At 40.8% G+C, this 16,259-nt stretch overlaps 2 protein-coding genes across 3 annotated transcripts; one reads left to right on the forward strand and one right to left on the reverse strand.

Annotated features, from left to right (window-relative positions):
* The first annotated feature begins 90 nt into the window (after positions 1–90).
* znhit3 (zinc finger, HIT-type containing 3) lies at positions 91–4,843 on the forward strand. The gene is made up of 6 exons (XM_040179776.2): positions 91–436; positions 861–2,214; positions 2,942–2,973; positions 3,173–3,238; positions 4,288–4,365; positions 4,485–4,843. The coding sequence occupies exons 2-6, from the start codon at positions 2,147–2,149 to the stop codon at positions 4,679–4,681; spliced, it is 441 nt and encodes a 146-aa protein (XP_040035710.1). The 5' UTR covers positions 91–436; positions 861–2,146; the 3' UTR covers positions 4,682–4,843.
* Positions 4,844–4,898: 55 nt separating this feature from the next.
* On the reverse strand, positions 4,899–15,980 carry myo19 (myosin XIX). 2 transcript variants are annotated; one of them, XR_013468268.1, is made up of 24 exons: positions 15,645–15,980; positions 14,484–14,631; positions 13,508–13,656; positions 13,077–13,190; positions 12,259–12,391; positions 12,098–12,167; positions 11,907–12,009; positions 11,724–11,820; positions 11,562–11,638; positions 10,903–10,993; positions 10,544–10,709; positions 10,237–10,310; positions 10,003–10,124; positions 9,696–9,809; positions 9,279–9,455; positions 9,054–9,191; positions 8,838–8,945; positions 8,662–8,732; positions 8,360–8,433; positions 7,315–7,478; positions 6,965–7,094; positions 6,576–6,787; positions 6,073–6,396; positions 4,899–5,980 (listed from the first exon to the last, which is right to left on the reverse strand). XR_013468268.1 is itself a non-coding variant. In XM_040179768.2 (24 exons), exons 1-24 carry the CDS (start codon positions 15,696–15,698, stop codon positions 5,867–5,869), a joined length of 2,898 nt encoding a protein of 965 aa, XP_040035702.1. In that variant the 5' UTR covers positions 15,699–15,980; the 3' UTR covers positions 4,899–5,866. The 2 variants fall into 2 exon arrangements, 1 of the variants encoding a protein (XP_040035702.1); XM_040179768.2 differs by having other exon boundaries at positions 6,702–6,787.
* Between the last annotated feature and the right edge of the window lie 279 nt (positions 15,981–16,259).

Below are 16,259 nucleotides of genomic sequence, written 5' to 3' on the forward strand. Positions count from 1 at the left end.
AAAATAAATTTAGAACAAGCACTACAATGCAAAATTTCTAAATAAAATATTTTTTACAGTCCATATTTCCCAAATCTAAAAGTGGCACAGCCGGGATCACGTGACTATAAGTATATAAACATAGGGTGACCTCATCTGTTTACAGGCTCCGAGACTCGTCTGGTCAAAGCCGCTGCGTTCCGTCTCCAAATGGCGACAGATATGGAAAGATTCGTTTGTTTCGAGGAAACGTATTACGATCAATACGACTATTATAATCTGCGTGAATACTCGTGCCATGCTTGTGGGAAAGGAAGATCCAAGCGAGAGATCGAGCTGAACACAAACCGCCATTGCCCCGCAGGACACGAAAGGAAAATAACAGAAAAATATCACAACAGCGAAGTGAAACGCAGGAGACCCAAGATCTTGTCTTGATCGCTTTCGGTGTTTTCAGGTAATTTCTTAAACTTGTGATTAACCATTCTTAAAAAAAATGTTTTTATTATTTACTATACAATGGCCAGTAGACGGACGTCGACTGTTTTAGTCAGCAGTCAAGTTTGCTTTGTCCGATTAGTCCATTATTTGACAGACTAGCGTCATAAATACTGGATCAAGCGATTCCATTTTTGTATGTTTTCAGATGGAACAATTGCTTCATTTCATACCTTACGTAACAGCAGATTTAAAAAAAACTGCAATCAAATAGGTCATTTATTATACTTTTTCTTATTAACGGATAACGGGTTTGAGGAATGAAATGGTCTTTTCTGACATTTTAGACTAAATTATGAATAGCATAATAGCAATCTGCAGTTAAATAGACAATGAAACGGTTGCAGGATATTATTTGTGATCACCATTGAATTCTCACACAGATCTGGACACAAAGTTGGATTCCTGATGTTGACTCTGGCCGAGGTTCCCTGCTTTCCCTGACCCGGTGAATGGAGCGCTGTGACTCCGAGGAAAAGGCCCAGTAATCGGGCAACGGGACAGCCCTTCATTCCCTTCTCTGTAGCGAGACCTGCTACTCTCAATTTAAAGCTTTGCAAGTAGAATTTGTATGCAGCTAGGTCAGTAGTGTGTGCTTGATACATATTAAGAGTTAGATATCGCCATGTGGGTGCTGAATATATTATATATTGTGTTTTGATTCAATAAAATCTGAACAAAACCAGGCCAGATCGTTTTATTTATTGCTCATAACGGAATAAGAATAGAAACAGTTTGCTTTAATTAAGCTAGTTTAGTATGCGTCATAGGTTTGTTACGGTTCTTGTGTTTTTTGTTTTTTTAATGCAGAATGTATTATTTCTCTGACCCTCACATTTAGACCAATTACCCTCCTGCTCTCTATGAGCTTTTCTCTCCCTGAGTCAAGTGTTTTCTGAGGGGAATGACTGCCTGCTACGTTTACATTTTGTACATTTGTCCAGTAGGTTCTCTCAGAAATGCTTCAAGATATCACCCACAGCAAATAAATAGATTTATTTGTGCATTTCAAATTGCAGGTTCATTTTTATTAATGAGAGATAGTCTGTCACTTAAATTGTGGAAGCTGACATGAAACTCTCCTATCTCCACCATAACAACCTCCTTGACCCCCACCAGTCAGGCTTCAAAGTCAGGCCATTCCACACAGACTGCTCTCCTTGCTGTCTCAGAGCAACTCCACAATGCTAGAGCTCTCTCTCCTCTGTCTTCATCCTTCTGGACCTTTCTGCTGCGTTTGACACAGTAAAGCACCAGATCATTTTCTCCTCCCTTCAGGAACTTGGTGTCTCAGGCTCTGCTCTCTCCCTTCTCTCATCCTACACTGTAACACATTTCCCCGTTAATTTACAGTAATCTACTGGCAGCCACATTTCTTGTATTTTACTGCAATTCTACAGCATACATACTGTAAACAAAACGAGTACAGTCATTGAAAAGTTCCCCAAATAAATTTGTTATAAAGTGTTTCTCAGCTGAACCAGAGGTTCGCTAATCTATAAAAGTGTTAGTGACTGAACTGTACATAATACATTTATTTTGAAGGAAGGATTTCCAACCGGAAGCGATACAATTTATTTCCTGGTTTACACACATGCGCGAGGAGCTCCCCTGCTAGCATAACAACCAATTTATTCCTCACTTAACGTTATTTATTCTACTCGCCAGGATGCAGATATGCAGTGTATGCAGTGAACCCACACCAAAATACAAATGTCCAGCATGCAAAATACGATAGTAAGTAACTTTAAATAACTTCCTGTAGCTAGCCGACGTTAGCTAACGTTACGTTAGTTAGCATTCAATTGGCGACCGAGTTGTTTGGATCAAGTAAAATAAAAACAACAGTTCCGAGATATTTTTTCCTCTGCTCCTATCACATACTTAAGTTTGATACACCTAACGTTTAACGACGAGTTTAAATAAGCAAATACCGTTAACAATAAAAACTTTGAGCTGACATTAGCTAAATTAACGATTCCTTCGAGATTACGGTCGCAGTGCAGCACCTTATCGTAAGCTTTTAACTTAATCATGCACGACACGTGCCGTTTAAAAACATGTAGATTTGTATCTACAGCCAAAAAAGGCTGTAGATACAAATTCAGAAACCAAAAAAGATGTCCTCATTTACAAACCATGCCGCTGTATGACGCGTGAAACATGGGACAGCTACATACGTCACTTGTAACTCGCAGGCCCTTGCTCTCTCTAGAAGAAATACTTTTGATTGACAAATTAATTGATGCACAAAGTCATTAGTCATCCTGGGTTGAAGTTATCAAACTCCTGCTTTAATAGGAATAGATCTCATCTCCCATTTAGAATGTTTACTTTGAAACACTAACATACAACATCTGTTCAGTGTACTGATGTCAATGTGTATTACCTAATAATTATTATTATTATATAGCCCGATACATTTGTTTTTTATTAGAGCTATTCTTTCTTTTCTGTCTTTCAGTTGTTCACTTGGCTGTTATAAGACACATAAAGGTAAATTGGCTTGATCTTAGTATTTTGGTGATTATTTATCAATGTTATTTGTTGTACTAGTTGTTACTAGTTACTATGTTACTATACTACTATACTATATACTATAGTTACTATGTTACTAGTTGTGATAATATTTGGAGAACATACTGCGTTGGTCATCGTCCACTGATCAACCATTGGAATCTTTGTTTGTCCATAGACACTTGCCTGCCTGTTGAGCGGCCTGCACCTATTGATCCTGAAGCAACGGATTCTTTTAATACTGGTATGCAGTTATTTCTGTGATTCTTCTTCTTTGTATAGTGTGTCCCTGCCAGCGTGAGCTCAACACAACTAAGATGTAATATGTTGGACTGTCTAACATTGATAAAATCAAGGAATCGTCATCATGATGCTATCATATGGCGATAGCGTGATCATCATTATGGCATCTAAATTGATAACATGCACATACTAACACAAAGTCTACTTTTGCGAATGATCCTGTGGAGACTATTGATGTCATTGTATTACTCCTTTTGTGGACATGCATGTAAACATACTCAGCTGGAAATATTTATTCATTTTTATTTCTCTAATTACACTTTAACTAGTTGTTATTTTTCCACATCTGTTTTTATCCTATTATATTCAGTACTTTTCATTTGTCCAGTATTTTGTTCACACAGGCGTCTCAGGTGTCAGGACTGCTCTCCCAGTCCTGAGAGTAGTTAAGATGATAGGACTTATTTCTACCACTTAGTGTTAAAATTTTCAATTGTCCCTTTAGTAGATTAAGACAACAAAGATGTTTGTAGGTAGGGGTTGACATTAAAAGGTTTGCTCACCAGCCAGACTACATAAAATGTGTATGTACGGTCACCAAATCTTCAGCGGCTCTTTTTTTGACAAAAAGAGCCGCTCATTGCATATAACAGAGGTGTTAAGCTCCGCCAACCTCATGAGGACATGGGACCTTACCGCAACACTTTGTTGTAGCCAATCAGCCGTCTAGTTTAGTCGCAATGCCTTTGACTTGGTCAACGGAAACTTTATGGTCCTTGTTGTTTCCACTTTGAAATAGCTTGTCCCAACTACAACAGATTTAGCCTCCTAGCTAAACTGAGACAGCTACGCTAAACTAAGAAGGCCACCAATGTAACGGAGCAATCTAGGTTTGTGGATGATGCACTTATGACACATTAATAACCACCGTTGCACTACAATAAAAAAAATAGTGAGATATCTAGAATTCCACCTGCCAAGGTACGATATAAGCGAGCAGTCTAATGTTTCCCCCAGATGGATAAGGGACTTTGTTTCATGTCTTTTCAGAAACGTGGACTGTTGAGGATCTTCTGCACGAAGAGGACATCATTGACAAAGTCCCTCTGCAGAGGCTTAAGCTGTTAGGTATTAAACCAACAGTATTCACACTTTATCTAACACACCGTAATCTCTAATACGCACATTCATTTATTAAAAATAATATATACAAGGTGTGTAATTCATGTTTTTGAATTTCTCTAAAGGTCAGTCAAAAGAGCTACGAGATGTTCTTTGCAACCCCCACCTGAGAGAGTTACTTCGCTCCATAGACGGTGCAGATAGCAAAGCGGATGCTATGAAGGCGGCCATGCAGGAGCCTCTGTTTGTGGAATTTTCTGATCGATGTTTGAAAATTGTTGAAAATGAAGCCAAATCTTGCAATGAAGATGAAGTTTTCTAAACTGCCAACATTAGTTTTTTTTTCTACCAGATCCATTTTGATCATCTTTTTGTATAAAGTCTGATTCATTAGCATGAAGTTTAGTTCCTGTAATCTGTGACTGTGATCCTGCCCTTTTTTTCATGCTACAGTATTCAAATAAATGCTGAAACCTTTTGAAATGATCTGAGTCACCACTAAAGAAATATATGCAACAGATGATTACATGGAAACAAAGTAAGGAAGGTGCATCAGTTACATTTTTATTAAGAGACTTATTTTAAAAGAAATGGTCATTAAATATCAACATTTCAAGTTTTACAACAATCCCTTGTTACCACTTACAAAATAGTGTACATATTGCAAATGATCAACTGTCATAATGACTGAATGCCACATTTGAGTAAATCTATGGCTGGAAAAAGTTAAGAGCGCACAACTGAAGATATGAAAGGAATCACCAGCTGTCGGTAAGTATTGCATAGGATCAAATCAAAGTTAAATGAATAACTACTAACGTTACTTAAAGCCAAAGAGGTTTACCATTTTTAAACAAAAAATAGTGTAATAAGACTTTGGTCGGTTGTGCAGTAATTTCATTAATGCAATAGATGAAAATCTACACAATGTGGATTAAGCAAATATTTTACAGATTTCTTTATAAAAAAATATTATACAAAAACTGTATTTTTTGCTTTCCCTATTTCACACAATTTGTGTGTCCTCTTGTTCATGTGCGCTTGTTGCAGGTCCGTGGTTATAATGTGCAATACTTAATTCATGTGCAAACGATTTTACGATAATAAATCCCTAAAATCAGTCATAAATAATCACTTTAAAATAAAGTTGTATCGACAGCCCATTCTTGATTTGAGAGTAGATTATAAGAAAGGCACTTGTCAAAGGCCCAACACTTTGATCAATAGGCTCTGTCCTGCAGCGACATCAACCAAAATCCTGTTCAATGATTTGATCTGATTTTTTTTGTTTCATGGAACCCGGGGGGGCCTACAGATGATTTACGATGAAGTCAGGTTCACGGCACGGTGCATAATCTTACCTAACCTGGTGGCTAAAAAAGAATGATAATGCCAGGATTCAGGTTGTTAGCAAAAATTATATTATTTCCCCTCTTTTCATGGAGGTGCAAATGCTTTCCCACCATAACATGAAATCCACCTCTGGCCGGCAGCACCGTGGGATTGCTTACAAAGTTTTTTCTAGCAGGATTGCGTTGAATCCCGTCACGTCTCTCTTTATGTCTGGTTGCGTGTCAGCATAGAGAAGTGGAGATCGCTGATAGTGCAGCTTTACAGATCCCTGAGAAGACAAGAAAAAGTTGAATCCCACATGATAAAAATCCTTGATAGTAAAAATCTGATGGTACATCTAACACAACTATGTGCCCTCACCTTAGGTTGAGCCCGTATGGAGGCTAGCTCCTGTGAGTACTGATTGGGCTTCACCTTATACTCCCTTCTCCTGGAGGGCACGTTGAGGGAGGCCAACACAGACATCATCTTCTGAAAGCCTGTGGCTGTCAGAGACATGGTGATGGACGGCGCTGAGGCCAGAGCCAGGCCCATGGGCCACCCTCGCACTGTGACGGGCTCCTGCAGGGAGGAGAGCTGCACTGAGCCCCGTTCCCTGATAACAGCGTTCAATGCCGGCAGGTCCTCCTCCGCTAGGTCCATTGCGTCGTCCAGTTCTGCCTCGGCCAATGATTTCAAAAGGGCCTGCGACAAAAACAAAACCCCACTGAGCCATACATTTTTTGCTTCTTGCGAATAGTGCATGTCTATTTGTTGCTATGTTGTTCATTGACTGACAACTACATGGTCAGAGATACGTGTGTTATGCAGGGAGCAGCTGATGTAGATTCAAGCAGAGACAGGTGGTGTCTGGTAAAAATCACTTTTTCTCAGTTTCCTTGTGATCTTCAGACCCAACGTACGCTGACAAAAGGCTTTCGTAAAACTCTGGAACATGAAAAATAAGCAAGAAGACATGAGGCACATTATGTTTTCTTTACAGATCTCACCCTCCTCTTCCTCCAGGCGGTCTGGATGACTGCAGCTGCTCTGTTGCATCTCTGGAGCTGCCTCCTGAGGAGCCACGACCGCACCGCTGCGGGACGCACGAGACACATTCAACATCTGACCACGCCATTCATTCTGCAAGTGTAGGCTTTGCATCGTGGAGACAAAACTGTATGTATATCCATTTGGTCCACATCAGTTAATCCGATGAGCTGCTGCCTCCGATTGGCCAGACAGGTCAGGTCTTAAGGCATTAAGAGTTTACCTGCTTGGATCAGAGTAGCAGACCGCTGGCGGGCGTGGCGCCGGCGACGCTGGAACCTCAGCCAGCAGCACTGAATGGAGAAGGCACACTGGGACAGGATCTTCTTCCTCTGATCCTCCAGCGGATCGAGCTGTGGGAAAACAGCCAGGCAGGTCAGAACTCCAAAAGCAGACCGGAGCCTTTGTATGCTTCATGCGCCTGTTAAGTAATTGAAACACCAAACAGGAAAGATACGAAGAAATAAAGTGTTGGTTGTAGTATTTTAGCTTATTCCCTTTGAGGTATTTGTGTTCCAAGTTACACATATTCTTCATATGATGTGAGGATGTCGGTGTATGTAAGTGACTGACCATTAACTGAGTGAGAAAAACTTTGGTTCTGCCACAGTGGACCCATGAATTGGGTTTGTCACAGTCCCGGTTGTGCGAGGGGTCGAACGCCTTGTGCTGCAGCACCACACGGAGGAGCTTCTCCACCTCCTGCCGGAGCGTGTCGCTGCGGTCAGCCTCCACATCTAAGAGGAACATTGGAATTAGAGCAAATTACAAGAGACATAATATAAAGGAAGGGCAGAGCAGCACTCGACTGTCTGGAGAGTCAATTTTACCGCATCAGATTCGGTGAGTGAGCTGAAAAGTGGTTATGATTGAGAGAGCACAGGCAGCTTCCACAGAGTCGGACACCATTACTCCGTCTGAATTCAATCAATCACTCAAACCTGATTCAGTGGTATTAGAGAGCAGATCCCTTGAGAGTGTACAGCCTCTCAAGTGCTTCACACGCTGATGTTCAGCAGGTGCAATGTTAAACACACTCAGGTTCTTAGTTCAGCGTGCTAAAACACAAAGTACAGCACCTCGAGCCAAAGTGTTTGATCTCATGGCGGCATTACAGCAAAAGTCAGGGAATCACCAGAATTATTAGAATTCATCCAAGGAAGGTGAACGTGTACCAAATTGTATGGCAATCAGAGCCATCCATCCAACAGCTGACTTATTCTAGTCTGAAACATACCGGCAGACACACTGGCTGACCAACACAGCAGTGCTGCCGGCGTGGATGAAAAGCAGCAAAATAGTGTGTTAAGATAAATTTGAAGTAAAGCACCGGTAAGGAATGAGTTAAGATACAGGAAACACGCAACGCGAGCTCTGATAGACAGAGGTTCATGCATTTACCTGAAAAGTTCATAAAATGTTGCCCATTTTGTTAGAAAGGGTTGTTTTTATACACCAAATGAAAAAGTCCCCAGGAGAGTAGAGAGCGGAGGGTCACGCTTACTAGGAAGGCTAGTGAAGGAAAAGGGGAATACATCAGCAAACCCACAGAGGAAAGAAAGTCACTCTTTGTCAACAGTGAACATGCCAAAATGGACCTTAAACAAACTGTACTTACCCACACTGCCTGACTTGAAAATTAAATATTTTGCAATCAGTCCGTAGCGTTGCAAGAAGCTTTTGAAAGGAATCCTGTACAACAGAAATGACCAGTCAACCAAAATCCAAGAAAAACAAAGCAAATATTAAAGGGATAGTTTAGATTAATTTTCAGATTCACCAAATTTGTTCAGTTGAGTTACTTGTGCCGTTTATTAATCTAGCAGATAGAAAGCAACACGCCCCCAGTTTAAAGAAACAGCGCTGAGGCCATTCTCTCCATCTACAATCTTTAATCTCATTGAATCACATTTTTTTCACCTTATTGGAAAGCCAGCAGCACTTATATGAATAGTCTCTACAATCCCACAGGCCTCCAACTGCAAGATAACCTGAGAGAAGACAGGAAATAACCATTCAAACCATTACATTGTTTTTAAATAGAAGGAATCACTTTTGTTGTAATTGCGATTAATAAAAAAGACAAAAATATCTACCTCCTCCTTTTTGAAGGTGAGCGGCTTACACTCGGGGTTGGGTTTGATGCAGCGGGTGTAGTGAGGAGTTGTGGTGTGGAGGATCTTCATCAGGCTCTCCAGAGAGTTCTGCAATCAGACATTAGTCAGTACCATCACTAAACTCTCCAGAGAGGAATCTACACGCCCCATCTAGCTAATGCAGTCCCAGTAAATAAAGCTTTGGTGGGCTCCCACCTTAAACTTGGAGACCACGGTGACTCTACTGAGCCCCTTGCTGGTTGTGTTCTCGGTTTCCTTATCAGAGAAGATCTGGCGGAGCAGGGGGTTGTCAGACTTCTGAAGCAGGTGGGTGAGCTCTGGCGGTACTGGATCCTAACACACACACACACACACACAACACGGTGGATGAGTGGATGGAGACGTGGGGAACTCTCTGAACGCTTTCTCTGTGGTACGCACCTTGTTTTTCTCCACCATTCGCTCTATCTGGTAGTTGACTTTGCCGGCGTAATGGGCCACAGTGAAGTGTGGCACCTTGCTGAACTTGTCCCAGCTGACGTTGGCATTAACACAGAGCTCCTTCTCCAAACGAGCCATGAAGGTCTTTGCGTCTGAGACTCGATTGAGACGACTCTCCTATAAGAAAAGGTATGTCAAATGGTGTCAACCTTCTCTTCCTACAGATACACACAGTACAAGTCAAAAGTTTGGACACAGCTTCTCATTGGAAAAAAAATAGAAATCCATAAAATGTTGGTTTTCTAAATGTATTCTTTTCAGATTATTAATGTGTCTTCCTGCTTGTTTTTTGTTGTGCAGGTTATAAATGCATATTTTATCAATAAATAATGTGTTTAAAATGAATTACCAGCATACCTCATTAAGAAGTGAAAACACACTGACGGGACTTCCCTCTAGAAGATCGAGACACCTCTGGTTGTCTTGGTATTTGACAAAAGACCACTCCAACCCTTCCGATACATATTCCTCCTGGGAGAAGCAGACATAAACACAAATTTTCTAGTACAATTTTTGTTCCTCACGCTGTACAATGTGCGAAAGGTTCGATCAGCAGAGACTTCGTGACGCCTGCTCACAGTCTGAGGCCCGCGCATCAACACATCAGGCAGAGAAACTATGGCTCTTCTGAGATCTCTGCACGGAGAACTGATGAATGTCGTACCTGCTGAGCTTTGAGATAATGAGCCACAAAATGCTGCTGCAGTTTCTCATTAGCGTAGTTGATGCACAGCTGCTCCAGGTTATTGATCTGGAAACATTCAAACCCGTACACATCTAGAACTCCTGCAGATCACAGAGAGGAGAGGAATGTGTGAGCTGATGAAAAGAGTCAGAGGAAAAATGAAAACAAATTATTCACATTGATATTCAACTAAGTAAAAGAACATGTCTTTACCTATGAAGTTGCACCACATGGACTTGTCTGCACACATGCTGTTGTTGATGAACGTAACCAGCCAATCAAATAATCTGTAAGAAAAAAAGAAACTCCTTTCCAAAAAATTGACTAGAATGTAAAGAGGAATTTACACACGTCTTCCTCTCTGTTTATTGTAAACCAAAAAGCATGTTGGTTTAACATTTGATTGTCTGGTGGAAAGGAATGTTTTGGTCACAAGACAAAAACAAGTGCCAGCATGACCGGCCCTCTGTACATAATATTATCACATTGCCGTTGGACGTGATCAGATCCTCCTTCTTACTGGGCGTAGATGACCTTGGCCAGGCAGTCTCTCCTCATGCTGCACTCTGCCTGGGAACAGGGCTTCAGCACACTTTGTTTCCCCGCCTTCAACGTCCTCACCCTCAAACACGTCCGAAGCTCCTCGGCCGTGACACACAGCAGCTCGGCAGCTCTCTGCCAAAAGTCTGAAACACAGACCCGAGTGGAAGGTTGTTAACTATGTATTTCATACAGTTTTTTTACAGTTGTTGTCAGAGAGCACGGTGTTGTGGGATTTATGCTGTGTGTTTCTCTCAAAGAACCTCTTGAGCATTATTCTGTACAGCTCAATAACCGTAAGTGAGAAAATTAAATCTAAAATAAAATTGTGTCAAATACCTTTGGACTGTTCATCTAGATCACAAGGTTGTGATTCATCCGTGGAAAAGGAGAAATTCACATTCCCCAGCTGCAGAATCCCAGCTAATATCTGTAACGCAACAAACAGAAAGTAAAATTTGTGCCAAGAGAGAAATAAAAATAAATAGAACTGGAAATTTATGAATATGTAATAATTTACTTTAACAATTATATTTAGGAATCATAAGTAAAAAATAAACATTTAATAAATAATTTAGAACACATAACGTGTGCATGTAACTACGCTTCAAGTAGGGTGATAATACAAAGACATTGTGGGACACATCAATTAAACTGATAAGAACAAGCACACATTCACACAAAAAGGAACTTAACGTAATCTTATTAATATGCATGGATGCATGTAAAAAGAGGTATAGATGTAAATACTATTTGTCATCTATTTTTTAGTGACTAACACCTCCTGTCCGCTCATACAGCTGGATGTCGTTGCATAAACATAATGAATGAAGATAAAGACAGAAAAAAAGACCAAAACAGTTTAAAAATATATAAATAATAAAAAATATGCCTTCATAGAAGATAAGCCTATTAACTGTAGTGTCGTAGTGTTTATAAATGCTAAACAGAGGAGGTTAAGTTGTCTTAAAAAGTGTTAGCGATGAAGAGCACCATACCCTGAATATTTGTCTCTGCCTTTCTGCATTAATGCCCAGATGGACCATTGCCTCGACAGTCTCATCAAAGCAATCCTCTATGAAGACAACACATGGAGAGTAGGTACATAAATGTACAGAATAAAAAAAACTTCTTAATACACACGATAATTAAAGACAAACCATCAACTGTCTTTTCTGCATTTGGCAGCCACACAAAACTCCGGCTACGTGGCATCTTCCACTCCTTTCTCTGCTCATCGGTGGCACCTTTCATCATCTGAAAAGCCACATGCGCTCAGCATCTGCACATGTGAATGTTAGTCCCAAACCCAAACACGACGATGGGCAGCCCCGTTAACTCACCTGGTAAAATATGTGGAAGTTCCTCTCATTAGCCAGTTGGCAAGCCACTCTGGTCTTCTCCAGCAAATAGGTTTGCACAGATGCTCCCACTAACAGCTGACACCTTGGTGTAAAAAACACCACGTCAAACCGATGCACTGATCCCACTTGATGAAGTAGAGCGTGCAGCAGGATCAGTTGCGAGTACCTACCTGTCCAGCTGGAGCTGGATGTACTTCCCAAAGCGACTGCTGTTGTTGTTCCGTAGCGTGCAGGCATTGCCTACACACGGCGGATAAAGTGTTGACTCTGGGAACGTCCACAGTGATTGTATTTACCTTAACGAGACACCAGCGATCACCCGTTTTCTCACCAAAAGCTTCCATGATGGGGTTGGAATCCAGCACCCTCCTTTCTATCCTCTCCACTGTGTCCTGACTCTTCACCACGGAGGAGGAAGCTGCCACAGTGGCGTAGTATTTCATCAGGCAACGGGACGTCCATGTCTGCAAAGAAACAAATCCACAAGTCCGTTAACGCTCGTTTCTCCCGATCCCGTCACTGTGTTTGAAATACAAGAAGGGAAATGCTCTTCACAACTGGAGTAATCGCGAATAAATGATGTTGATCAATTTATTCAGTCAATTAAACATAGCAATTGTTTAATCTCTTCTTAAGTATTTGTCTTTGTTATTTGACTTTTGGCTCATTGCAGTGGTGTTTTCCTCAGTGATAAACTGTTCATATCAACTATCTTCACTATAGATGTATCTATCCATTAACCAACTAACTAATTAAGTGTGTGACATGGTTAAAAAAAAGACGAATGGCCAACAGCTGATTTGTGCTTATATTAACAGTAGTTATTTAAAAATAAAACAGGGCTGTGAGAGAAAAGCAAAAGTTTCTCACAATTCATAAGCTGAAACTAGCTTAATTTATGTTTATTATATTGTGCTGCTGAAATAGGAAAAGGAAACATCACTTCCTGTGTGCCGGATGCTTTTTTTTGTGCATTCAGAGCAGCAAATTAACTGGTATGCCATTAGTTTAATATCTTGTACTGAGCTAAGTACAACAAATAGGAAGAAAATGAAGAAGTGCATTAATGATATTCAGAGTCATTCAAAGAACTTACCAAGTTATCTTGGTCTATATAACACCCCTGAAGCGTAGCACACCATTCCCTACCTTCCCTGCACCGCTCTCCCCGCTGACCACCAAGGATTGGTTCACCGGCTCCAGCTGGCCCTGAACATTCCTGTAGGCTTCCTCTGCCACAATGAAGATGTGTGGTTTGAACTCCTATTGGCAAAGAAACGGGTCGTTTTAGACTTCTGGCAGAGCCGTCAGTGACTTAAGGAGATGCTCGCAGTTGAATGAGTTTGACTTTGAAGATGTTTGCTGAAAAAGATAGTTGATAAGCAGACAAGGAGCTGGAGGATTCATGTTGGACCCCAAAACAGGGAGGTTGATGCTTTTTTTGGACTTTTTTTGGCTTTTTTTGAAAACACTGCAAAGTTTGTAACAGTCACCCACCCTCATCCAAAACCTCCTGCAACCACCATGATTGAAAAAGCCCCTTGAGAAAAATACACAAGCCACAGTTATTACTTTGTTACCTGAGGCTGAGGAGCGCCGTGATACTCCTTCATCACATCCAGCGAGTAGAGGTCGGGGATCGGCTCAAATGGGTTCAGAGCCACCAAAGTGCAGCCAGCATGGGTGTAGAACACCTTCGCGCTGTACCTGGCCTGCAGGCATTTCAGCACTAACACAGTAAAATGAGATTAGAGATTAAGAGGAAACTACATAAACGCCCATTTTTAGAGGAGAGACGACGGAGGCGGGAACGAGAAAACAGCAGCACCAACGCGGTAAAGATATCTTTATCTATTACTAAATTAGGTAGGGATAAAAAAATATGTTTCATGTCACAGATGCAGCGAAATAACTTCCGGAGCTTTAGAAAAAAGCTATATGAAATATGATTTAATTTGTACTTTTTGCATAATGCCGATGGCACTGCATTTTTTTTCAAGACAAGCAATGAAGAGTAAATTGATCAAATCAGATATTGGTGTACATGGACAGGATACGATGCTTCATATTCACCTGTGGTCATATTGCATTCAATAAAAACACAAGGAATACAAGAATGGTTGTTTTGGGAATGTTTGAATCTAGTAATTCATGCCCTTGTTTCCCTCTCCTGAGTGAAACTTGATCCCTCTCATTTGTACACTGCAGTAATTCATGCATTCTTATTTTTCTTTATCACGGATATCAGATTTGAGCTAGATATTGTTTGAACAATACACAGTAAATGCTGCAGCCCAAGGTGACATGGCTGGAAAACACAGCGTCACACAGACTGTGTTTTAATAAATAAAAACAAAGTTGCACTCACTAGAGACATCAAGATTTATGAAATGAGAGGAAGTGGTCATATGTTGATTAGAATCAGCCCACAATGACTTCAATACGACTTTGCTGAAACAGGCAGCACTAGATGCAGAGTCCCGTGACACGTTGTGTTTATCTAGTGATCTTAAGAGACTCTAGAGGCCACAGTGACAATAGAGCCCCATTTGTTACCTGTTGACGTGGTCACCGGGTTGACTTTGGTGAGGTCGTCATAAGTGTGGAGCTGGTCTTCATCGATGAGGAAGGCCTGGATTTCTCCCTCCACTGGATCATTTGGGGACGAGTGAGGGGAATGGACTTTCTGGACAAATCCGTTCACCTGAATGAATTAGGCAAACATGATATTAATAATTCAAATGTGAGGGGGCACCTTGTAACCTAAAATACGCATGGGCATCAAAAATGAAGTAAAACTGCTTGTAAAACATATTCAAGTTCAAGTTCAATTTTATTTATATAGAACATTTAAAAACAACCTCGGTTGACCAAAGTGCTTAACAAGCTCGAAAAGCAGCGATACAATAAAACACAGACAGAGCATAATACAAAATATCTGACAGTAGAGAAGAATAAAGTCAAAATATCAAAGCTCAACTTGAATTAAAAGCCAATGAATAATAGTGGGTCTTAAGCAGGGACTTGAACGTTGCAATGGTCCGAGCTGTTCTTACATGGATAGGTAAACTATTCCAGAGGTTTGGAGCAGCCACTGAAAAGGCTCGGTCACCTCTGGTTTTTAACCTGGATCCAGGCACATCGAGGAGCATCTGATTAGACGACCTCAGTGCTTTGATAGGTGTGTGGACATGTAAGAGCTCCGACAAGTAGGAAGGCGACAACCCATTTAAAATTTTAAAAACAATTAATACAATTTTAAATTAGTTCAGGGTCTTAAGTATTTTCTCAGAGCCACATTGGTCAATGGGTCACGTGGATTCACCTCGTCAAAAAGCCTGATAGAAGTCTGCTTGATCTTGCCAAGGTCACGTGGGATCGACCTGCATCCTGCCACTGCCAACAGGTACTAACTACATTCGTGCAAACAGGTTTAATCCAATAACAATTAGCCTACATCCAATGGAAATCGTCTGAATGGAATTGGTTTCATTACCTAATGCACAAATAACACAATTACGATCAGACTAAACAACACTTTAAATTTACTTATCAAACACATGAAGCGTTTAATACGTTCTGATACACTTCTTAATGAGCACCCTCGTCTTGTTCTCATAGCAAATTAAGGGAATCGCAGCAGTTGTAGCCCTGTGTCCGCGATTATTCAAAGGTTTATGAAAGTGTGACACTGTGCGGGTCTTTTCGGGTCCTCACCTCTCCGGGGAGAAGTCCTGAGCTGACGATACGTCGGCTGTCGGCAGAACTCATCGATTTTACCGTTAACTTTGCAAATTTCCCAAATCCTCAATAGGAGCTTGAGCAATGTTCAGTGAATATTGTTCACTTTAGGAAAAGTTGAAGTTATTCTAAATTGTAGCCCTGCGATGATGAATACTTTCCACACTCTGAGAAATCCCATGAACTTCCTGTGTCTGCTGCTTTTCCAACTGCCTCCCAAGCTCCCAACCTCTCACTTGTTCCCGCCCTCTTCCTGCCGCTTCAGGGACCAGCTGTCCAACTTCTGTCCAACGTTGCCTGAGAATTAAACTAGTAAGGGCTTTGTCAGTTAAATTCTTTTGAAAATAATGTATTCATTTAGAATATTATATCTTTAGAACATACATTTCAACACCACCTAAATGGACTTAAAATTAGGAATTCATATTTTGCACTTTGATGCAAATGTTTTTCTTTTGTTGTTCCAAAAAGTGGAACTCTACCGTGTATTTACCAGTTGCCTGGACCAGACCTTAATAACCAGAGTTATTAAGGATATTAACGACTGTCTAAGACACTACTAATTCTTTCACGAGGATACTATTTTCCTGA

Source organism: Gasterosteus aculeatus, chromosome 7 (assembly GCF_964276395.1).
Source record: "Gasterosteus aculeatus chromosome 7, fGasAcu3.hap1.1, whole genome shotgun sequence".
Lineage (NCBI taxonomy): Eukaryota > Metazoa > Chordata > Actinopteri > Perciformes > Gasterosteidae > Gasterosteus > Gasterosteus aculeatus.